At 34.4% G+C, this 24,227-nt stretch overlaps 3 protein-coding genes across 3 annotated transcripts; 2 read left to right on the forward strand and 1 right to left on the reverse strand.

The window, feature by feature from the left end:
- Positions 1 to 2,609: 2,609 nt before the first annotated feature.
- Positions 2,610 to 3,718, forward strand: LOC112734767 (protein TIFY 5A). Its single transcript, XM_025784215.3, has 2 exons — positions 2,610 to 2,999; positions 3,257 to 3,718. The coding sequence occupies exons 1-2, from the start codon at positions 2,820 to 2,822 to the stop codon at positions 3,497 to 3,499; spliced, it is 423 nt and encodes a 140-aa protein (XP_025640000.1). The 5' UTR covers positions 2,610 to 2,819; the 3' UTR covers positions 3,500 to 3,718.
- Positions 3,719 to 6,362: 2,644 nt separating this feature from the next.
- Positions 6,363 to 10,265, reverse strand: LOC112734766 (glycolate oxidase 1). Its single transcript, XM_025784214.3, has 12 exons — positions 9,899 to 10,265; positions 9,149 to 9,309; positions 8,938 to 9,062; positions 8,780 to 8,826; positions 8,520 to 8,597; positions 7,971 to 8,095; positions 7,775 to 7,841; positions 7,620 to 7,682; positions 7,466 to 7,535; positions 7,273 to 7,373; positions 6,942 to 7,046; positions 6,363 to 6,761 (listed from the first exon to the last, which is right to left on the reverse strand). The coding sequence occupies exons 2-12, from the start codon at positions 9,295 to 9,297 to the stop codon at positions 6,576 to 6,578; spliced, it is 1,116 nt and encodes a 371-aa protein (XP_025639999.1). The 5' UTR covers positions 9,298 to 9,309; positions 9,899 to 10,265; the 3' UTR covers positions 6,363 to 6,575.
- A 7,110-nt stretch (positions 10,266 to 17,375) lies between these two features.
- On the forward strand, positions 17,376 to 18,332 carry LOC112735650 (pentatricopeptide repeat-containing protein At1g50270-like). Its single transcript, XM_025785178.1, has one exon. It carries the CDS (start codon positions 17,376 to 17,378, stop codon positions 18,330 to 18,332), a length of 957 nt encoding a protein of 318 aa, XP_025640963.1.
- The last annotated feature ends 5,895 nt before the right edge of the window (positions 18,333 to 24,227 follow it).

The following is a 24,227-nucleotide window of genomic DNA, read 5'->3' on the forward strand; positions in this document are numbered from 1 at the left end:
CTGCGAATGCCGCTTCCACAGTCAATGCAAGTCGGCAACCTAAGGTGCTGCGTGCCATTTCACTCTTAAAAATACTATTTAAATATTAAAATTAATTAGTAAAATTAATTATTATATATTTTATATAAATATAAATAATTTAATTTATTTTAAATAATAATATTAAATTTATTTTATTTAATAATTATTAATTTTAATAATAATTAATAAATATTAAATAAAATAAATTTTAATTATTTTTAATTAATTTTTTATTATTATATCTTTTCATATTTTTAATATATATTTTATACTAATAATTAATTTTAGTATATATTTAGCATAATTATTTTATTTTAATTACCCTAAACCATTTTTCTATATATATTATTAATTAAGTATCACACTTTTCTATTAAACTAATTTATATAAATTTCCAACCATTTAATTTGGAATTAAGGTACTTTTATCCACCAAGTCTGGTTGTTAGGGTATTGAGGAATCAGGATTATGTATAAAAAAATATAGCAATTAATAATTTTATATATATTCTTTTATCCTTTGAGAATATAATCTTTTAGCTTTAGTTCCTCATTTTTAATACCTGTATCATGTGATTTAATTAGTATGAAATTAACCTAATATGTAATTAAGGTGCCTCGTATTCTTTGAACTTATTATTTATTCATGTTATCTGACAACACAGCCAATATTTTTTATTACTATTCACACAAAAATAATTAGAATAATTTTCCTATAAAAATGATAATATTAAAATTTTATTTAATATATTTAAATAAATTAAAATTATTTTAACCATCTTTATATGAGTATTCGTCGTACTTTATTTATTTATACGTATAAAATTAGGCATAACTAATTAAAACATAAAAACGAGACACCCAATTCATAAAACACCTTCCTTAAAAGAATACTAATTAATTTAATAAATGACAGATTGCACTTTCTAATTAATGATGTTCTGCGTAAATTCAAAATTAATAAGATTTAATTTGCACTAAATTTCTAAGTGTACTCACATATCATTAGTTAATTTTATTTAGGAGAGTTCTCTGGTGACCAAGATAGTAGTGACCAAGAGTGATTAAAGATTGATCCACAAATAAGAGGTTGACATGTGAAATGATTGATTATAATGAGAATCATTTTAAAAATATGTTTTTGTGAATTACATTAAAACAAAGAGCCATAATTTTCACAAATTTTCAAAAAAAAATTTGTGGACCTTTGACAATGTAGACAAAAAATTAGAAATGCTAATTATAAGAAAAAAAAAAAGAAAAATATAAATACACAAAAAAAAAAGAGATAAATAAAAAACTGTGCAATTAATAAAAATGAGAAACCAAGCAAAAAAAAATAAAAAATAAGAAACTACGACATTAATTTAAAGTTAAAAAAAAGATTATTTTTTTTTATCTTATATTATTCATTTAAAGAAAGAATCAATAATTATTAATAGTTATATAATAAAAAATTAAAAAAATCAAAATATAATGCAATTAAATGAGGTTTTACTCAATTTGTTGGTTTTGGAATTCAATTACGTAAATTTAAAAATAAAAAAAAATATTTTTTATAAATTTTAAATTAATGCCGTAGTTTCTTATTTTTTATTTTTTTTACTTGGTTTCTTATTTTTATTAACGGCACAGTTTTTTGTTTATCCTTTTTTTTCGGTGTATTTATATTTTTCTTGTTTTTTTTCTTATAATTTAGCTTTTCCCATTTTTTGTCTACATTGTCGAAGGCTCACAAATTTTTTTTTGAAAATTTGTGAAAATTATGGCTCCTTGTTTTAATGTAATTCACAAAAATATATTTTTAAAATGATTCTCATTATAATCAACCATTCCACATGTCAACCTCTTATTTGTGGGTCAATCTTTGGTCATTCTTGGCCACTACTACCTTGGTCACCTGAGAACTCCCCTTTTATTTAATGTCTACAACACTTAATATACATGGCAGGTTTTTCTTACTATATGAACACATTTTTTCTAGCATTAAACAAAATGAATGCTAAAAGAACATTAAAAAAAAAAGTAATTTGAGAATTACCAAAGAGATAACAATTAACAATAATATTACAAGAAAAAAAGAGAGAGAGAGTGAAATATATGCATAAAAGTAAAACTTAAATGATAATTAGTTAGGTAGCTAGCTAGGGTTTGAAGCATGATTTTTTTTTTCTCATATCCAAAGAAGTAAAAGTAGATATTAGGTAGCTAGCTAGGGTTGAAGGTAGGTAACTTAGTTGTGAATTGTGATGGGTACGTATAAGGATATAAAAGCACGTGTAAATTGATGGTGTGGAAATTTGAGGTCGACGGCATTCACAAATGAGAAATAATAGGTTGTGGGGTCAGCGGGGTGTTACTAACATTAGGCAGTCACTATTAACATGCATGATCCAGTGACTACTTTTGTAGGATCAAGCATGTCACAACTCACATCATTATTAATTGTTTCCTTGTTAATGTGACGGGCATGTGCTGCAAATCAGAAAAGAGCATGAAACACGTGAATAAATAAAGAAGAGCGTACAACTCAAGAGTAGCTTCAAGTTGGGTGTGTACATAGACAGCTCCCTCGCAAGTCGCAACCCCACCGCCAATGCAACAACGCCTTTATTTATTTATTTCATTTTATTTCCGTGTTTCGCAACACAAGCCTCTTCGTTTTCATTTCAATTCCCACCCACCCACCCCTAAAATATATATACGCCTCTCATCCCTCATCTCTATTTCAACATTATTCTTCTTTCTTAACTCTTCAAAAAGAAAAAAAAAAAAAAAACATACTTTCCGTCTCTCTCGATGAGGAGGAACTGCAACTTAGAACTACGGCTTTTCCCTTCTCCTGCCTCCGACCACCGCTCCATGGAAGAAGAAGAAAGTAGGAGTAGCCCGTTACAAGGACAGCAGACACCGCAATCACACCCACTCACCATATTCTACGATGGCAAGATTTCCGTTTGTGACGTCACTCAATCTCAGGTACGTACATATCTAATTGAAAACGTCTAGACCAGTAACTTTTTCAAATTCTAACCAACATGTAATCAGCAAAGAAAAGTGAACCATTGGATGAAATCTCACACCAATCTCATACCATTAAAATCATCATTGATGGCTATTTGATGGCTACAAATCACAAAAGTTGCTGCCCCTAACACTCTTCTATTTAATTTCCTCCGATGATGAAATTCAATAATGTATTTACTAGGTAAATTAAATGGTTCAATTTTACGCAGGCAAGATCCATCTTAATGCTTGCAAGAAAAGAATTGGAGGAAAGAGTGAGGACACCAACATCAACTGGGTCTTCAGTGGAGCCATGTTCACCAGCATTGCTTCAATCATCGTCACAGCAACAACAATATTATAATAATAATTTGCATAGCCCCGGGAGTAGTCTTTCCATGAAAAGATCGCTGCAGAGGTTTCTCCAAAAGAGAAAGAACCGCCTTCAGGAAGCATCCCCCTACCATCACTAGCTACAACCAAAACTATATAAGCTAATTAAATAGAGATATTTCAAAATTTTGGTTGCTTAATTAATTAGCTTTCTGCCTTCTATGAAACATATATATATGGACAATCAATGGTTTGTAAATTATGTAGCTTAGCATTTCTTGATCAGCTAGCCTTACTTCTCATGCCATATGTTATTTGGTTTCTTCATTAATAATATTATTTTATTATCTTCTTTTTTACCATAATTTGTTAATGATTAACCACTACATATACTAAATACACCTACCTCATTATCTTACCCGCCAATACATAATAATAATAATTTGACATACCAATTATATGTATCCACGTTTCAATAATTGATCTGGTAACTCTGTATTTGAATATCTCACAAAAATAATGGATATATCATATATCATATATCACGGATAATTAATATAAAAATGATGAGACTTTATTTATTCATATGATTAGTAAAATAGCAATTCATTGTTATAGAAGCTGTATTTTGACTTGGAAGCTAATTCAGGTGATTGATGGTGTTATTCTTCTCAAGTTACGTGATTCTATCTGAGACAAAATTAAATGAGACCGAAAAAATTACTCTATACAAGTTTAAGTGGAGGAACTGGAAAAATTACTCTATACAAGTTTAAGTGGAGGAACTGGTTCCAACATATATATAAAAGTATAGGTAGACAATAAAAATCCTAAATAATGTGAACAATAGATATATATCAAATATTCATTCCACCATGTGTACGAATGGTTATTTTAATATTAAGATTTAAGTAAATAATTTAGAGAAAAACAATTAAGAATTAAACCCACCAAGTAGCTAGTCCACATTCAATTCATCAGACAATATATGTTAGCCGCCGCCCACTCCAAAGTTGGCAAAGCTGCTTTGGCTAAAACAATCTCTAGTTAATCACCCATTATTATTGATGCCATGAAATCAATTCTTCAAAAAGTTTAAGTTGATAGTAGAAATAGATAAATAAATAATTATATTTTTAATACATTTTTTTACATAATATAAAGGTATTTTTTGAATTTGCATAAATTTTTTATATAAGTTTTTTAAAGATCAAACTTCAAACTTTTCCAGTTATAAAAATTCTGATATTATGCATGTTGTAGAGTTATTTCTCTCAAAAAATTTAAACCGATAAAAAAAGAAAAATAATTGGTTATATCTCTAACTAGTATCTTTTAATCACATTTGAGATTATTGATATTCATCTTTATGCCCTAAATATTATATAAAAACAAAAAAAAAATGAATATATAATAGAGTCCCGTTATTATTATGTCCTTAATTATTACATAATATTTTTGAAATGAAGAATGTCATATAAATTGTTTAATCAAATAACCACCCTTATTCTCTTGTTTAATTTGTGCGTTATACTCTTTTGAAATTAGAGGGAAATCATTATCACCATCAACTTTATAGTATTTTAAGCACTCAAAAAGGATGCTTCCTATTTAACATTATTATAAGATTCTTGTGATCATTAATTTCCTTCCCTTCTCGTCTCTTAATACCCCTACAAGACTAAAGGAAAAAATGGTCCAATATGGGAAGCATAAATATGCCATACTTGTTACTTGTTACTTTCATTAGTACGGGAAATGGTTTGAAATTTTTGATAAGAGATATGCCACCAATTAGAATCTATATATATGTACATTCATAGCTTTTATCATATCTGGAGAGTACTGCACCAGCATATGTTAGATGTACCTGAATTAAATCCATGATTCATAAGGCCTCAAAAGATATTCTCTACATGCTTCATTACCAAAGTGACCTAACTTTCAATTATTGTACTTCTATATGAACTTAAATTAAAGTTCTTTAATTTTTGTCGGTTTAAAATTAAACAATGAATACTCCACTAAAAAATCTTGTTAATAAGTGTCTCAAAAACATTAGTTAAAAATACTAAACAGAGAGAGATTTTCATTGAAAATTCAAAATAAATATTTATTTTCAAATTCTTTTATACGGTTAATATATTGAAAAAATAAAACCCTTTTTTCTTTGTCTTCTTAATCGATATCCAAATCCATATTAAGACTGCTCCTGTTTCTGAAACATTTACATGAGAGTGATGAAACACAGCATTGAATACTCTCCGGAAATTGCAGAAACATTTTGTATATACATAATTTTGTTTTGGGAAATGATGGTGTGGCACGTCTTTAATGGACGCGTGGCTCATGTTGGGATAGTATAGCTAGGACCATGTTACGATTTGGTATGAAAAGAAGTGTTTGAATTTAGTTTTGGCTTAGCTATTGAATTTAGTTTATAATAACTTAATTAATTGGCTTGAGATGTATATATATAAAAAATATTAAGTTGAAGAAAATGGGAGCTAGGTTGTGACGAAAATGAAGATACAAGGAAGGTGGACTTGTCGTGTCAAATATGTGTGGGTTTCCTCTTTCCTGGAACGTGTGTGTGTAGCACCACATTCCCAAGAATTTCCTCCACTTGTGTATTATTATTTACGAGAACCTTCCTTTGCTGATCAAACAGATCAGAAATTTCTCTGAATTACTACTATCCAAGTTAGTGATTGGAGATAGATGGTGTTTATTCCAAATTAAATGTGACCAAAATATACATATACACCATTCCCTCTCCTATGCTACTTTTTATGATTATAATTAGGCTCCTAACAACAAATTAAATCCAAGTAAAACGGCGTTAAAAAGGAGCTAATTCTCAGAATCACCAACACAGATATGCAAACTGTAAGAACATTAACCAGTACCGTAGATACTGATTAGCTAAACTCCCTATATTATTTTGATACAAAAGAAAGATAGATATAGATTTACCAAATTCCAAATTCCAACATCACCAAGTGCAAGGAAACAAGCCTGGTTATTATTAGAAATTTATTCAATACATACAGTGGATCATAAAGTAGCAGTCACTCATGGATGGCTTATTTTTAACACAAGGGTTTGTTTATTGAAGCAGGGAATAAAGAAAAAAGTTCATTCCAAAGTTCCTACTATTATCAGGTTTAACTAGCACCACCCAGTGGTGAAACAGAGCTGGAATCCTGTGTCAACTCATAGCCTGGGAGCAACTCTTGGGCGATCCCACTCTGTCATGACATGGTCGCGTGTTATCTCCTTGAGCGAACGGCAACCACTCAGCGCCATGGTTAGTTCAAACTCATCTCGAAGCATCTGAAGTGCTTTTCTTATGCCAGCCTCACCATCAGCAGCCAAAGAGAACACCACAGGCCTTCCAATCTGAAAATTGAAGTCAAAGCCAAGGCAATGGCAGCAATATGAAGTTGGCTCAATTTTAGATCACCTACCTAGGCTATGTATAATCAAACACTACTCGTAACCAATTAGCTTAGACAGAATTTTATGAGAAAAAATGGGAGATCAGAGGAAAGCATGCATCCATTGGTCACATATACTTACGAATACACCGGATGCTCCAAGAGCTAGTGCTTTAAAAACATCTGTCCCTCGGCGGACTCCACCATCCAGAAAAACAGGAACTTTTCCTTGTGCAGCTTTCACAACCTGTTATTAAAGGCAAACAACCAAAACCTTATGAAGAAAAATAATCTTGGTCTCTGATGCACCTTTAAACTTTGCATGCAATATACATGATTAAGCAAAGTTAAATAAGGCATGGGCTAGACTTCTATTCTACAACCAAGAATAATAACAAGATATGTCACGAAGTGATTTATTTCAATTTCAATTAATGTGAAACTTTCCTAAAATGATAAGGATAATGCAATACCTCTTCCAAAGCCATAATAGTTGCAGGGACATAGTCAAGTTGGCGTGCTCCGTGATTGGAAACAATGATCCCAGCAGCTCCACTTTGTATAGCTATCCTTGCTACATTATTCACATTCAAGATTGAGAAAACAATCCAAACAAAGAGAATATGAATGAGAGAGCATCAGAATATATCTGTTTGATATGCTTACTATCTTCGGCAGTGAGTACACCCTTCACAAGAATTGGCAATGAGGTGATTGTTTGCAGCCACTTCACATCCTGTAGCAAGGTTTAACTTGGTATCACTTTCACATTCAACATCCAAAATTAGGAAAGGCATATATGTAAAAATATTGATATCACCTTCCAGTTGAGAGACCGATCAACCTGGCCCGCAACATATGCAGCTAGACCGGAGTCGCTAGTCTGCAAGGACAGTGAGGTGATCTCGAAACAGTAATAGTTAGAAGATCATCAATGGAAAGAAGCATTTGATTTCAAAAATTAGTGTCACACACCTTATCTAGCTTTCCAAGGTTTAATCCTTCAAAATTCTTGAGTGTTAGGTGTGATGGTAAAGTAAATCTGTATGCAACACCATCAAACAACCACGTAACATATTTATATAAGATTCATCCACTCAACCATGAACAAAGACTTTCTTAAATTTTCATAAAAGAATGTTCACATTAAAATTTTTAAATGCTTGCCAACCTGTTCTTGATATCAGCCTCCCTTCGACCAAGAAGGGGAGTGTCCACAGTCAGGGCAATGGCCTTGAAACCAGCCCTTTCAGCTCTTCTCACAAGCTGTATAACAATATTTCTGTCTTTATACACCTAAGAGAAAAACAGCATGAAAATGGTTTAATTTATAATATTTTGTTGTTAACAAGGAAGAATGGAAGAAATTATTGCAGCCCCCCAAGGCTATTTAGTGAAAGGAAAGGAAATTCCTTGTGAAACTAATAATATCATTTCCTGTAAAAGAATCACAGCCATATGAAACAAAGGGTAATAAATTTCCTGTGACAATATGCAAGACTCAATCCGTAGTGCCAAAACATATAATGTCAGAAGTGCAGCAAAATTTAAAAAGAAAAAAAGAAAAAAAAATGGAGAGAAAGAAACAACTGTAATCAAAAGAATTTGTTTCACCTAAAGTGCTTGGACATGTTCTTGTATTTCAATGGGAAACTTGTAACTCTGATTATCACCTAAAAGGGAATCACGAAGCAAAGGAATCAGGGAAATGTATACCCACATAGAGTTGGAAAAAACGTATGCCGGGTCCTGTTGAAGCAACCTCCTCAACACTGGAAGTAGCCCATGAGGATAGAGTCTGTGGGTAAAAAAAATGAAAATTAATTTACCTGAAAAGTAAGGAGTACAAAAGATTTCATGCAGGTAACTAGGAATGCACCAATTTATAGTAGAATCAAATAATCTATAACAAATTACAGAGAAAACAAATATAGTTCTTGTTTGGGAACGAAATTCAGAACAAATATGATGAACACAAACCATGATTGTGCCAGCTGCTGCTGAAGCTCTAGCGGTAGCATATTCTCCTGCACAAGAGTTGCATGGATTGTTTGAAATAAGATTTTTCTATTTTTCTTTTTCTCAATATCAGTAACATCTTCAATTTAAAAGATTAAGAGTCAGAACTTATGACATACCTTCAGGGTGAGCCATCTTTTGCATGGCAGTAGGGGCAACCATGATAGGCATTGATATTTTGAAACCCAATACTGTTGTTGTCAAGTCGATCTCGCTTACATCAATCAGAATACGTGGTCGGAACCTGTTTCAAGTAAACCAAATGGACTTTGTGAAAAAGGCTTCTGCAATAAAACCAATGTTTAAAGATGTCTAAGAACAATGCATTACAAAATCCTTGAGAAAGCATTTCGGTTCTCTTTCAAGGACCATTGATCCTCTGCCCCTGATGCATAGTATTCATAAATCATCTTGGGCAGTTTCTCCTTTGCAATTGCCTCGAACTCGGTAACATTAGTTATCTCCATTGTACTAGGCATTACTTCTGATTTCTGAAATTAGATTAACACAAAGGTTAAATTACATGAATTCATATAAAATCAAATGCATTCCAAATCCATACATCGCATGCAAACTATACAATTACAAGTATGGATATATCTGGATAGAGACCTAGCAACATGCAATCATGAGAAAATCAAAACAATATAGTTATTTTCTGGTTCCCCTCAATTATCCACCATTATGGAATCTGTCTTTAATAAAAAAGTTCCGAGTCCATGTCAATTTCAACATGCATCAGCCCCACCACCACATGCAAAGCAGGATATTCTAAACTTTTCATGAGTATTTTGCGCAACAGGACCAGATAAATTTGAAGAAACCCATGATGGAAAACAACCTAAAAGATTAAAAACCCCAACTTTTCTAATCAAAACCTCAATAACACCCTAAACCATAAACTGTGATCAGCAGATAAAAAGCTGAAGTGTGAATTAAGACTTGAAAAGGAAATTGATCGTGTCAATTCTAATTATTCAATACAAGAGAATGATCAAGTATATCTAGAACTGCAAATATTAGTAAGCCAACCATGAAATTAGGCAGAATGATATGGAGAGCTGAAAAGGAAGAACAAACCTTTGATATATGAAGTGAGAAAGTGGAATGAGATGGGGGCAATTGGAAGAGGAGGGAAAGATGATATATGAGGAGAGAAAAGTGTGTTGAGTTGAGTCACGAGAGCGTGTGTGAGAGAGTATGTAAATGGAGACAATGAGAAAACGGCGGTGAATTGAAATAATAACAAAGGTAATGTGTGTAGTGACAAAAGGGTAAGTATCTTTCTTGACTCACATGTCATGAGATATTGAGATGTTATCAAATGAAAGGAAACAGTCAATTGTCCATTGTTTAATGAAGTTGAGTTATCAGATGAATATGTTTCATGGCTTCTACAGTTCCCAGGTCCCACTTCCCACTCTGCTACTATCCATTTTTTTTACTTGTACAGTTGTATGACACTACTATCCATTTACGAAATGAATCCTTTCAATTGTTAAAAAAATTAAAAGAGTAAAGTATGATTTATAATCTTTTAATATATTTTTTTTTATATTTTTTTTTAATCTCACTTATAATAATTAATAATAAGATATCACACTTTACTCTCTTAATTATTAAAAAAATTAAAGAAAATCCATTTTCATCCATTTCCCAGCTAGGTAAGTGATACGAAGTACATAAATATGTATTTTTTTAAATATTTATATTAAAATACGTAGTATGTCTTATCTCGTTTACACTGTAAAAGAGATAAAATAGTGCGAATAACAAGTGTATATCTCGTTTACAGTGTAAACGAGATAGATATAAACTTAATTTTGGGTGAGACTTATATATACATGTCGTTCACAACGAGTTTCCCATCTTTTCACTACTTTTTCCTCTCATCTATTTTTTCTGACTATATTATTGAGTAATACTAAGATGGCGCGCACGATAAACGTGATCCAGACATTAATCAACTGAACGCGACATGGCACGTCGTTGGAGTAGCCGACTTTGCGGTTAGTTTTGTTATCTTCACATTTATGTTATTGTATATTTGTATAGCTATTGTTAGAATACTTGTCAAGAACTAGAATACAATTTATGATTTAGGTGGTTAAATGCATGTTATCAGATGATAGGGGATGATTTTAGAAATGTGGTTCTGATTTTTTTGTGATTAAATTTTTAAGTACATAATTATTAATTTAGATATTAAATGTTGGAGTAGATGTTTTCCAACTCTTGAAGTTAATGTATTAATTACATGTTTTTTAATTTATTAATTTAGTTATTAAGTATCCAAATAAAGTTATTTTTTAAGTGAATAATTAGGTAATTTTGTATTTATCTAAATGAAATTATTAGGTAAAAGTTTGTTAATTAGATTATTGATTACTTTAGTAAATATTTTTATTTTAATTAACATATTGAATAAATGTTTATTAATTAACTTAGTAATTATTAACGTAAAAAGTTTTATTTAAATAAATTTGATAGTACATATTTGTAAATTTCTGTTAAATAAATGTATATAATAGTTAACTCAGTTTGTTATGTCAATGCACGCATATAATATTTTCTAATTGTGATCATTTATTTGTTGTCAACGGTCTCGCATACTTCTTCCTTGGCGAGTGAGTCACACGCTTCCACCATTGGACGCCATCGTCCCATATTTGAGGGAGGCTGCCTTCGGCGATACAGTGCCTCTCAGGAACTTTGTCTTTGATAACTTTCTGATCACAGTATTCGTAGAGTGCTGGCGTATGGAGACTCCACCTGCCATAGGGTGAGTGCACCATCACCCTGCAGAAACGTTGTGTACCACCTCGATCTATGCGCGTACAGAGAGGTAGTGAGGGTGCTTCCGTGATTTCTACAGATGGTATGACACCGAGACATGAGAGTTGGTGGAGTAACTACTTGGTGCCAGGCTTCCAGTGGTTCAGCAGCAGGGGCGCAGAGGAATGAGTCTTTCTCGTTGAAGCTGACATGGCTTTGGGACCAAGTCCGACATATGCCCGACACCACTGATCCAGAGACACTCCGACAGTATGCGAGGTGTTACGTCATGTTACTGATTGGGGGTTATCTGATAACGGACAAGTCGAACAATCTGGTCCATCTCCGATGGTTGCCATTACTTGCCGACTTTTAGACGTGTCGTGGTTTGTCTTGGGGTTCGGCAGTGCTTGCAGGGAGCTACCATTTGTTGTGCTCTGTAGCACTCCGAGGCACGACAGACATAGCTGGCTGCACTTCGTTGTTGATATTTTGGATATACCAAAGATTTTCACAGTGGTATCCACCTGACCGACAGGCCTTCTTGTGGGGTGTCATGTCATCTCAAATTAGTCAGGAAGAAAGATCATGACTCCGTACTCTCAGACTCCACAATTGCAATAGCAACAGGAAGGATATTGCTATTGTCGTCTTGTGCCACTGCAATAAGCAACACACCTCATATTTGCCATACAAATGCGTGCCTGATGGAGGAAAATTTTCGGTAAAGAATTTCACAAAAATGTCGCGTTGCAAGTATAGTTCTAAACTAACAAATTATCCTCGGTCAATGTTTAAATTGTTCGTCACAAATACAAACCCAATAAAATTAACCGAAGTATTCAAACCTCGGGTCGTCTCTCAAGGAATTGCAGGGAAGTATGTTTATTATTGGTTATGATATTGTATCTTTTTGGGTTTTGAGTTTAATAAGCAAGGAATGTAAATAACAAGAAAATAAATAACAACTAAGAAAAGTCCTAGCAATGGTTGAGAATCGGAATTCCCATCCTTATTATCATTATCAATTGTGATGGTAATTGCAACTTGCTCTCACTTAGTTAACCTCTAACAATTGAAGGAAAGTCAAGTGAGCAAATCAACTTGAGTTCACAAGTCCTAATCAAAGATTAGAGTTAGTGAAACTCAAGCCAACTAGCAACTTTCAATCATCAACCAACAAGAGACTTTGACAATTTAAGAGTCTCCAAATTGCTCAATCCAAGCTAAGAATACAAAAATCTAATTTAAATCCAACCAAGTATTTTATCAAACACTTGGAAGGTATAAAATAAAAACATAGAAAATTAACAAGACATAGCAAAATCTAAGACTAACAATTGCAATAGGAAACAATAACAACAAAGTAAAGAAAGCAATCATAAACATGAAAACGTAAATTGCATTAATATGGATTAAAGAAAACAAGAAGAATTCATAAACTAAATTGGCAACATAAAGAGATCAACAAGAGAAGTAGATAAACTAAAGTACTAAAACCAATAAAAGTAGAAGAGAAACTAAAAACTCTAAAACCTAGAGAGAGGAGAGAGCCTATCAGCCTCTCTCTCTAGAAACCTACATCTAAAACCTAAAGTGTGAATGAATGAGAAGTGAATGATTGCCCCTTCCAGCTCCACTCTGCAGCCTCTAATCTGTATTTTCGGGCCTGAAACTGGGTCAAAAGCAGCCCAAAAATTACCCCCAGTGAATTCTGTAAATTGCAGCACGGGACGCTTGTCACGCGTACGCGTGGCGCTGAACTTTTCACCTGGCCACGCGTAGGCGTCGGCCACGCATGTGCGTCGTATGTCTGCTGCACCAGTCACGCGTACGCGTCATCCATGCGTACGCGTCGCTACCAGCTTCTGAAATTCTCAATTTCTTGTGTTCCTTCCACTTTTGTATGCTTCCTTTTCATCCTTTAAGTCATTCCTGCCCTATAAACCCTGAAAACACTTAACAAACGTATCACGGCATCGATGGTAATAAAAGAGGACTAAAAATTAGCAAATTTAAGGCCAAAGAAGCATGTTTTCAGTCCTAGCACATAATTAGGAAGAAAAATGTAAAACATGCGATTTATATTAATAAGTGTATGAATAATTGATAAAATCCACTCAATTCAATATAAAATAAACCGCAAAATAGTGGTTTATCAGTGCCATCGACGACAGAAACACACGGCTTGCAATGCTTGAAAGCCTTAACATAGAATGGGAAGGGCCAGAATACTTTGTCGAATATGCTACAGTCGCGGACCATAAGGTGTCCATCATAGCAAGGTAAGGCCTTGAGCTCACATATTGTTCCGAGACAACAACTCTGTAGTGCTTATAGTAGCTTCAGCACCTTGTTGTATGACTCCTCCCAGTCCCCGTGTATCTGCGCAATTGCCTTTTGCTTCGTCATCTAGACCTTTCTATACGAGAGTTTGAAGTGATAGCTTTGCCGAACTGCACCCTGCAAGACAGGGATGTTGACGGATGGGTTGGACTGTATCAACGACAGGATGACATTGCAGATGAGGCTGCTATCCAACTGTCGATGGTCTTGGGACATGGTGGATGCTAAACACGTATGCGCTCCACCAACCCTCCGAACTTCCCTAACGAAATAAAACATTCATGGTTGAAAACTACACCAGATATAACAATTATAAATGAGTAAATACGTCACAATTAAACTTGACCTCACCAGTATCCGAGGTTCTGTCAGAGGGCTACACGGAGACTCTAGGGATATCCAGTTGCAGCTTGGCGGCAATGCACATGGTACTTTAATTGGTTCGATTCAACCACTCGGTACTCATTACTTCTGCGAATGCTGTAGTTCTTCATATCCTGCATTACTACATCTCTGCTTTTGAATCTGTGGCTGACCCGAAATTCCATCCCACCATCTAGGTTGTAATTGTCTTCCCCGGTATTGAAAAACGGAGATTTCTCATGCATCGCGTCCAGATCCAATGCATGATAGTGACTTGGTACATCTGATAGCACCGGAATCGGGTGGGGGGAGGGGAGGCAAAACACAGCGTACCGCTGCCTCGGCCGACGTCTCTGGTACAAACTTCTCCTCAACATCAACTTCAGAAGAACCACTATCGTTGCTATCAACAACATACTCTTCGTCGAAGTCTTCATCATCCACGTCTATGTTTTCCACTAAACTAGCAACATGAATCGGTGGTAGTGCGAGATGTGGATCATCCTGTACAAAGGTCGAGTGGACGGATCCACCGCCACCAACATCACCAACCTCGACGGAAAGTTCCATCACTTGTTCCGCTATGATTCTCCCATGAATGTCAAACATGAGTTGCACATGCTCGTCGCCCTAGAGCCGAAACAGACAAAACCGAACAACTCCATTTTCCAACGGTGCTAGCAACCTATACCCAACCCTTCTAATCTTTTTTCTCCTTAAACTACTATGATTACTTAATATCATACTCTTCAACTCAGACAAGGAACTTACTCGCCGAGTGCACAACAGTAATGAATTATCGCACTCAAATATCACCCTATTGTCGCTGTTTCTCATACGACAATAGAAATACACACAAACAACCACATATCCGCTACTATGGGACATTTTTACCTATTTTTGGAAGAAAATCGAAGGAAAAAAAGATATGAAATAAATGTGGAGAATGCCAAGAGTTGCACATCCTTTTATAGCTGTTGAAAATTTGTCTTACTGTATCCCGTTTACATTGTAAACATTATAATTTAGCACGTATCTCCTTTACAGTGTAAACGAGATAAATTTACACTGTCTCATTTACACTGTAAACAAGATATACACCTGTCACTCACATTGTCTTATCTCGTTTATACTGTAAACGAGATAAGACATGCTACGTATTTTCATAATTATTTTTAAAATTATTTATTTCTGTTAATAAAATATTTTTTAATTTATTTAAATAAAAAACCGTATATGTTAAGATGAAAACTCACATATATTTATTTTTATATATTTAAAGTTGTTAATTAAGAATCATTAGATAATTTAATATGTTTGACTAAATTATTATCAGACGACTTTCAATTATCAACTTATATAAAAATAACTACATATAAATTTTCACCATATTTTACATCATATAAAACACAAAATAAATAATAGTCTAGCAAATAAGAATTATGCAAAATGAATTTGAAAATATCATGATTGATTCTTCGCTATAATCATTTTGGACTCAACTTAATTGATTTGATCAACTCATCAAATTAAAGTATCAGAATCATTATAATATATTAAAGAGAAATTTTCGGACACTTTAATTTTTAATATATTTTATTATTAGTATAAATAATATTAAAACATTTTTAATAAATAAATTTTATTAATTTATGTGTATAAATTTTAAAAAATATAAATATAAAATATATTAATTTATGTGTATAAATTCTAATAAATATAAATACAAATTATATTTTTTGTGTATAAAAATCTTGTAAATATAAAGATAAATTATTATTAACTAGTAAAAAATAATAATATTTATTGATTATATAATATTACTCTATATTAAATATATGTATAAATCTATAAATAAATTAATAAACACATGTATATAAAATAAATTTTAAAATAAATGGAAGTTACAAAACTCAATCCCCATTGTATTATATAAGTCTTAAAAATAAACCATTGTGTATCTCTTTAAAGCTCCTATATAATATATAAGTTTTCAATATTTGATAAGTATCTTTGAAAAAGTTTCTAAGAGGATTGTCGGTGCGGAATAATTCATCTAAATTGTTGGTAATGAATTAAATTAGGGTAAGGTCTACACTTTTACTTAGTTAATTGTTGGTAGCACAAATTTAGAGAAATTCTCTTATAAATTTTTCTTTTTTTGGTTTCTCACAGTATTTTCCAACCCAATAGATCAAGGATTAATTCGTCGCGGTACTGAACTCTATTTAAGGGAATAATTTCCCCCATTCTCTTATGAATTTTGACTTGCATTTACTTGTTTTTTTATGTTAAGTATGAAAACAGGCCAAGGCCCATTTATACTGGCTGTACGTTGACAAACACTAAAAGAGAAGGGCCAGTTAAAAATGATATGATCTTATACGAGATTTGGCCCAAACATCAGAATGGATCAGCCCAATTCTTCATAAAGGGAGTCCATCAAATGAAATGAGGAGAGACCAAGAGACAAAAAAAAGGGGGAGGGGTAACAGGGTAGTTGGTCCGTTAGAACTAACTACCTAACGCAGCCGAGGCGTTGGATCAATGGCAGCATCACCTGCCTCGCCTGCACCCAAGTTCGAATTTTTAGTTAGTGTAAAAAAAAAAAAAAGAACTAACTACCTAACTATGTTTTGCTGAATGGAATTGGAAAATACGGTGATGTTTGGGAGTGATGGTAGTGCTTCAAGCGCAAGAGATAGAGAGAGTGTTGTGGCGGTCCACAACGGTGTCGCATCTCCGACAAGTACACTCGCTCCTTCTGAAATCGTGCCTCCTCCGCCACCCTTTTCTGGTTTCCGTCTTCATCTCCTGCGCGTCCTCCATCTCCCTCCCTTACGCCCATTTCTTCTTCCGCGCCCTCCCCGCCACTCCCCCACTCTTCACCTTCAACCTCCTCATTAGGGCCTTCTCTCAAACCACCCCTCTCCACTCCCTCACCCTCTTTCGCCACCTGCACCAAACTCCCCCCTTTTCCCCTGACAACTTCACTTTCCCTCCCCTTCTCACTGCATGCGGTCGCGCTTCCTCCCTTCCCCTTGGCGGTTCCATCCATTCTTTGATCCTCAAGATGGGTTTCACCTGTGATCCATATATCAACAACACCCTTTTCAAGATGTATGCTGACTGCGGCGCACTGGGGTTCGCCCGGAAGGTGTTCGATGAAATGCCCGTTAGAGATGTTGTGTCTTGGAGCTCTATGATTTCTGCGTGTGTTTCTCGGGGATTTCCTTGCCATGCAATGGCTGCGTTTTTCCAGATGGGGATGGAGAATGTGAAGCCTAACTCCGTTACTTTGGTGAGCTTGCTTTCTGCTTGCACCAAAATGCTCAACGTTGGTGCTGGAGCATCAATTCATTCTCACATTGTGAGGAATCAAGTGGAATTGGATGTTGGTTTGGGCACTGCTTTGTTTGAGATGTACGCAAAGTGTGGGCAGATTGACAAAGCCCTCCAGGTCTTCGATTCAATGCATGAGAAGAACCTCCAGCCTTGCACAATCATGATATCTGCTCTTGCAAATCATGGCCGCCAAAAGGATGCTATTTCGCTGTTCTCCCGGATGGAAGATATGGGGTTGCAGCCAGATAGTTTGTCTTTTTCTGCAATTCTTTCTGCTTGCGGCCACATGGGACTTGTTTCTGAGGGTAAAATGTATTTTGATAGGATGGTGAGAATGTATAGCATAAAGCCAACTGTTGAGCATTATGGATGCATGGTTGACTTGCTGGGAAGAGCTGGCTTGATTGAGGAAGCTCATGATATGATCAAGAACATGCCAATGGAGCCGAATGCTGTCATATTAAGGAGTTTTCTAGGTGCTTGCAGGAATCTTGGGTGGGTTCCTAGTTTGGATGGAAAGCTTTTGTCTAAATTGGAGTCTGAATTGGGAGCAAACTATGTGCTTACTGCCAGTATTTTTTCCACCTGTTCTTCCTGGAAGGATGCCAATGACTTGAGGTTAGCCATGAAACACAGAGGGTTGAAGAAGACTCCTGGTTGTAGTTGGGTGGAGGTGCAAAATTGATTTCCAATATATGTTGAGAAGAGGCTAAGTTTTGATCCAGAGAAGCTTTTGTTTACCAAACATATTTGTACATTCTTTCTTGTCTCGTTGCATTATTGATTGCAATCAAATGTACACAAACACTGACTCTTACAGATGCTAGGAGATAGGAACACGGGAAAATGAAAATACAGATGAATTTTACTGAGGTTTCAACTCTTACTCCGTTTGGGATTATGGTTGATGTTTCAAGTGCCTTCTTCATGCTTAAGGAAAAAGTTTTGGCATATACAGAGAAAAAATGGGAAGCAATGCCGGCGAAGTTCTCTGACCTTAATGCCATTTTCCAAAAATACCTGAAGTCACAGAGAGAGTAACATGGGGTATCCGCTTCGTGAGTAACTAGTAAGTCTTCACAGTAAAGAAGGACCCTTGACTTTTGATATCCGAATCTCCAATTTGTTTTAAAATGTGTATTATTTAATATTTATTGTCATGCACCTTTTATGATGAGGTGGAACTACAGTTTAATTTATGTGCTTCTGTATCCTGGTTTATGGACTTCCAAAAATGCCACATATTATTTGCCTGCATTATCCCCCTTTGCTTTTTATATAATGGGGAGATTTGCTTTTTTTCATTTTAGCAGGCAATTTCCTTTTCAATTGTTATTTATTGTCCTACTCCTAGTGATTCGTGCGTCCTTGTATATAATAAGATAAAGTTGATTGGCTTATATGGGCTTATGGCGAAGGCTATTATTGACTCCAATAAGTCCATCATTCTGCAAACCATGCACACCGCCACTCTGGTATGCGGTTACCCTTACGGAAAAAATCTCCTCTCTACTTTTATCCAGATCAAATACCCTTCTTGACTAGTTGAACATCCCATGGTTCTGACATTCGTATTCTTGTATTCACTGAGGTAGCTTTATTAGTTATTACATATACTTGCTGTATTGTATTCACTGTCTAAGGTAGTTTTATTAAACCTTTTGACATCCTTACCATGTTACTGTTGATTTTTTTTTTTAAGTGACATCCACACATAATAAAAATTTGAAAAATACTATTTATCTATCAAATATTCTTGACTTTCATATAAAAATAAGATTGTTATTAATTAATTGTATATTTAAATTATTCTTGACTTTCAAAATATTATTTATTATAAAAGGGGTATCAATAACGAGATTGTAAAAATGTCTAGTCCTGTGCATTTTACAATTTTCACAGTTAAATCAAGGGTTAAAATTAAATAGTGAAGCTCCTGATTTGTGTATATCACGTCAAATAGTAAACGGCCCATATTAACCGGATAAATGGAATTAACGATCACATATTCACGTGCCTTCACATGGGGGTGCAAATGGATTGACTACTACCTAATCATGTACCCCATAGATTAAAATGTGATAAAAAGTTAAAACCCATGACAGGATCAGAGATTCTCTTGGATTTTTGAGACCCTTTATCCATGTATATAAACTTGTTTTTTATCTGATTATTATTAACATAATGCTTCTTTCAGGAACCCCAGAAGAAAAGAAAAACGTATTAGCATCCCAACATTGTTTCTGTTGATGATGTCTTAATATATAGTTAATACCAAGATGCATTAATGTACTGAACTAAAAAACAAATGGACAGCTGGCCTTGTACCTGGTGATCTTCTGCCTTTGGAAAAATATTTGTCTAATAACTATTTTTTATCTACTTGCTTGAAATTTATCTCTTGAGCAAAAGAAGTATTATGGTTTCCACTATAGTTGGGTCCCAACATTCCATTCTAGACGAGAAATGATAAATTTTAAGGACCAAATGTTAAATGACCACAAAAAATAAGTCATTTTATATATATTTTTTACTTTGTACTTGTTCACACTCCAGTGCTCCACACTCAGAGAGTCAACATAAACACTGTCTCCAACTAGTGATTCCCACTTCCATGGCTTATTCAGTGAACAGATCAAGTTCAGGTTTCAGCTTCTCAGAGCATTGGCTCATAGTAGTAGCAAGTGCTGTGATTTGTGGATTCTTGGGGTACATAGTGTATGATGCAGTGATGGCTACTGCATCAGAGTTGCTGCAACGCTTGCTGGTAATTTCTCCGTTGCTCTTAATCATCGTTGTTCACTGGCTCTCCACTGGCAGCCAATTAAGCTTCCCCATGCCAGGATCTGAGCCAGGTGCCATCCACAGAGCTGGTGGTTCCCCTTGGGGTGTTGCCTTTGTGTTACTGCTTCTTTTCTTCCTTATTTCCTACCAACCTTCCCTGCATGGCTTTATTGCTTAGATTTTTATGCTGTAATTATGTTGCATGTCATGGGGCTAGTTTATTACTTGTATTCTAGTGCTTAATATGCCCACTTCAGCTTCTTATACCTCATAGTGAAGCTGTTTCTTATGAATGAATCTTTGAGGAAAAAAACAAGCTTGTGTTGCTTATCTTCAACTGTGAAATATTGGGTCTTGTACTATTTACCTTGCAACCAAATTTTCAACATCTGTCTCTTCTTTTCCGCCTGATAAAATTTCCATGCCGTGCTGTCAAACACAAACACCAAAATCAACAGTATTATCTGTTTGAGTTCATGTATAACATATCTTTCTTAGTTGCAAATAAAACTACTAAACGATGAGGAAGAAAGCACGGGTCAGATAATTAATAAATAATCATTATTAGCCGCTAATTGACTCGTTGGCAACGATATATGGAAAGTGTGCAAGATCTGAGCCATCGGAAAAACAGAAATCTTTTCTTTTACATTTTGCATGGTCTGAATTTAATCTTTCACCTGCATTCTGATCCGACTCTTTTCTTCTCTGTTTTGCTATTATTGGGAGTTGATACATACCGTAAAACTTCAATTAATAATGGAAGCAAAAGTATAGTATATTATATACTTTTGGAAAATTTTCAAGTGTACCGTCGTACCGTGTTTCATACCAGTGTTTCAGTTAATTTTAATCGTTAATCTTAATTATAAAAAATATATATAATATATATAATTAAGATCAACGGTTAAAAATCACTGATATATCGATACGACGGTACACTTGAAAAATCTTCCTATACTTTTATACTCTGTCAACTCACGTAGAATCAAATTGATTAGTTCAAAGCTAGAACTCAGTCAAATGCACAGCATTTTCAATCCCAATAATAAGTTCGAATCATACTTAGGCTCATCATTTAATTTGAAGTTGGATTGTAAAAAGCCATAAAATTTATTTTTATTTTAGAAAAATATTACCTAACCAGTAAATATTATTATTTTTTTGAATATTTGGTCAGTAATAATTTGTACTCATATTTATAAAAATTTTACATATAAGAAATATATAATTTACACTTATATTTATCATAATTTGTCCATATAAATTAATACAATTTGCATTCATATTTTTTAAAAATTTACATATATAAATTAATAAAATTTAGAGTAAAGAACAAATAGGTCATTGACCTTTTTTCTCGCGGACATTTTAGTTTCCAAGAATTGGAAAATACATTCATGTCCTTGACTTTTTCAAAATGCGGACAAATTTACCTCTCCGTTAAAGTGACTCCGTTGGACCTGAGGAAAAAGTCTGACGTGACTCCCGTGATACTAACCTAACCGTTACAGAAGTACACATGGCATGTAACTTTTCAAAATATGATATATTAGTCCTCCCACACTAAAACGACGCCGTTATTTTTATGCTGGCATTGTGCATTGTATTCTTTGTACCTAATTCCCTTTATGTAAATAACTGCTAGATTTGCACCTCCAATTAGAATCTTCTATATATCATCAAAGCAAAGAAAGCATTTTTGCTTATAACATTCTCCCAGATCGTACCATGAGCTATCAACAACTCTTCATAAAAGCATAAAGTTGTGTTTTCATAAAGTCAAATGCGATATCAAACCAACCAGACTTTAGCATAGAATTTTGATAATTGAGACAAAACCATAAAATGTTATATATTAAGAGAACAATAAAAGGTGAATACAATTTGATACAATAGATCTTTTATATACCAACAAAACTATAACCAATCAGCCAATCACAATTCAGTTACTAATCTCTATTAACAATTTCTAACTAACCCCACAAAGGAAGAATCTGATTTGAGAATACTAATACAGTTGCTTCCTCAACAAATTATCGAATGCCAAAGATTAATACAGTTCAACTACTCAAAGCAGAATTTGACCAATATCAAGCTTCACCAATTGGCAGAAACAAACATCAAAAGCTACCAGAGCTATTTCAAAAAATTTGAATAAAATGTTTAACCATCTTAAAACAAAGTAAAAAAAGAAGCTAAGTTGAGCTTAATCAACAGCTGCAGAAGCTATACCAAAAATATGAAACTTTGAAATAAAACATGAAATTATGGTTGAAACTTTACACTTCTGAAGGAGCAATCAGAATTTCTGGTTGAACTGGTGTCCGGCTTGAGCCGAGAATGATAACCTTCCACGACCCAAGCCCAAAAGGCCGGCGGCACCGAGTAAACCCTCGTTGTCGTGACCACACCCGAGTGTCACGCGCGCAACCCTCCTCCTTCGAAACGTGAGCGTTTCGGTGGAGAAATCGCTGAATGTGAAGGAACCGTCGCCGTAGAAAACCTGATACTGGCATACTTTCTTCTGGTTGCATCCAGAGAGTCAAGGCGGTAGCAGAGAGGGGCGTCAAACGACGTCGCTTCCGGTGTCAAGCACCATATACACGTACCTGGCTGGGGTTCCAACCCCAAGGCGCGTGAAGTACTCGCCACTTCCTTAAGCTAGACCTGAGATGACTGAGCTGCTGAAACCCGGATAGGATTTAGGAGAACAGGGTCTGGCATGGGTCCGGTTGATAGTTGCGGCAATGGAGGTCAGGGCGTGGACCCTGGCGGCGTCTCGTTGGAGCCTTAGATTGAAGAGCTGGTTAGAGGCTGAGGAAGGAGTTAGAGGTGGCTGAGGACAGTGACCCACTTCACACACTCCACTATTTCTGTGCATTCAAAGGATTATGACTCATAAATTTGAAGATTGGAAGTTTGGGTGAAACAACGTCGTTTGGGTGTGGGAGGACTAATATGTCCTGTTTTGAAAAGCTACACGTTTTGGTTTAAGAGGACTAATATGTCCTGTTTTGAAAAGTTATATGCCACGTGTGCTCCGTAACGGTCAGGTCAGCGCCACGGGAGTCACGTTAGACTTTTTCATCGGGTTTAACGGAATCACTTCAACAGAGGGATAAATTTGTCCGCGTTTTAAAAATGTCAGGAATATAAATATATTTTCCCATCTTTGGAGACTAAAATATTCGTGGAAGAAAAGGTTAAAGATGTATTTGTTCTTTATTCTAAAATTTATTTATTATTGATAATTTAATATTTATGCACATAAAAAATACTAAAAAATGAATGGCCTAAAGAGTTGCTCTTTATTTTATATAAAGTACCTAAGTACGTGCAAGCTGGGTATGGGATGTGCAGATTAGAAAACATTGCTAACAGAAATAAAACAAAGTAAACTTGATGGCATTCTTTTGAAAATTGCTGAAGAGATGGTATTATCCTCAGAGGGGCTCTTTAATTCATGGAGCAAGAGTTGAGCTGGATTCAAAACTTTCCTTTGATCTCATGTTAGTTATTGGAGTCATCATTACAAGTGGTTTATCATAGCTTGTGTCCTGTTGTAATATTATTATTTATAGGATAGAAATTGGACCACTCAAATTTAACCCAACGAGGGGGTTGATGCCAACCAAACCCTATGTAATGGACCAGTCTCTGATAGAAAAGAGAAGAGAGTGGGAAAGAGTAATTATGTGAGTTCTAATATAATTAGAATTTTACACTCTGGTCAAATAAATAAATAATAAAAATATGATATACTAATGTATTCTGTACACAAGCATTTTGTATT

Source organism: Arachis hypogaea, chromosome 3 (assembly GCF_003086295.3).
Source record: "Arachis hypogaea cultivar Tifrunner chromosome 3, arahy.Tifrunner.gnm2.J5K5, whole genome shotgun sequence".
NCBI classification, from domain to species: domain Eukaryota; kingdom Viridiplantae; phylum Streptophyta; class Magnoliopsida; order Fabales; family Fabaceae; genus Arachis; species Arachis hypogaea.

Excerpts from the sequence above, each read along its gene's own strand:
- LOC112734767 (XM_025784215.3), top strand. The coding sequence starts at position 2,820 with ATGAGGAGGAACTGCAACTTAGAACTACGGCTTTTCCCTTCTCCTGCC. Across the intron at positions 3,000-3,256 it reads GTGACGTCACTCAATCTCAG|GCAAGATCCATCTTAATGCT; the intron begins GTACGTACATAT and ends AATTTTACGCAG.
- LOC112734766 (XM_025784214.3), bottom strand. The coding sequence starts at position 9,297 with ATGCCTAGTACAATGGAGATAACTAATGTTACCGAGTTCGAGGCAATT. Across the intron at positions 7,374-7,465 it reads TGTACTCACTGCCGAAGATA|CAAGGATAGCTATACAAAGT; the intron begins GTAAGCATATCA and ends TGAATAATGTAG. Across the intron at positions 6,762-6,941 it reads TTGGAGCATCCGGTGTATTC|ATTGGAAGGCCTGTGGTGTT; the intron begins GTAAGTATATGT and ends TTCAATTTTCAG.
- LOC112735650 (XM_025785178.1), top strand. The coding sequence starts at position 17,376 with ATGGGTTTCACCTGTGATCCATATATCAACAACACCCTTTTCAAGATG.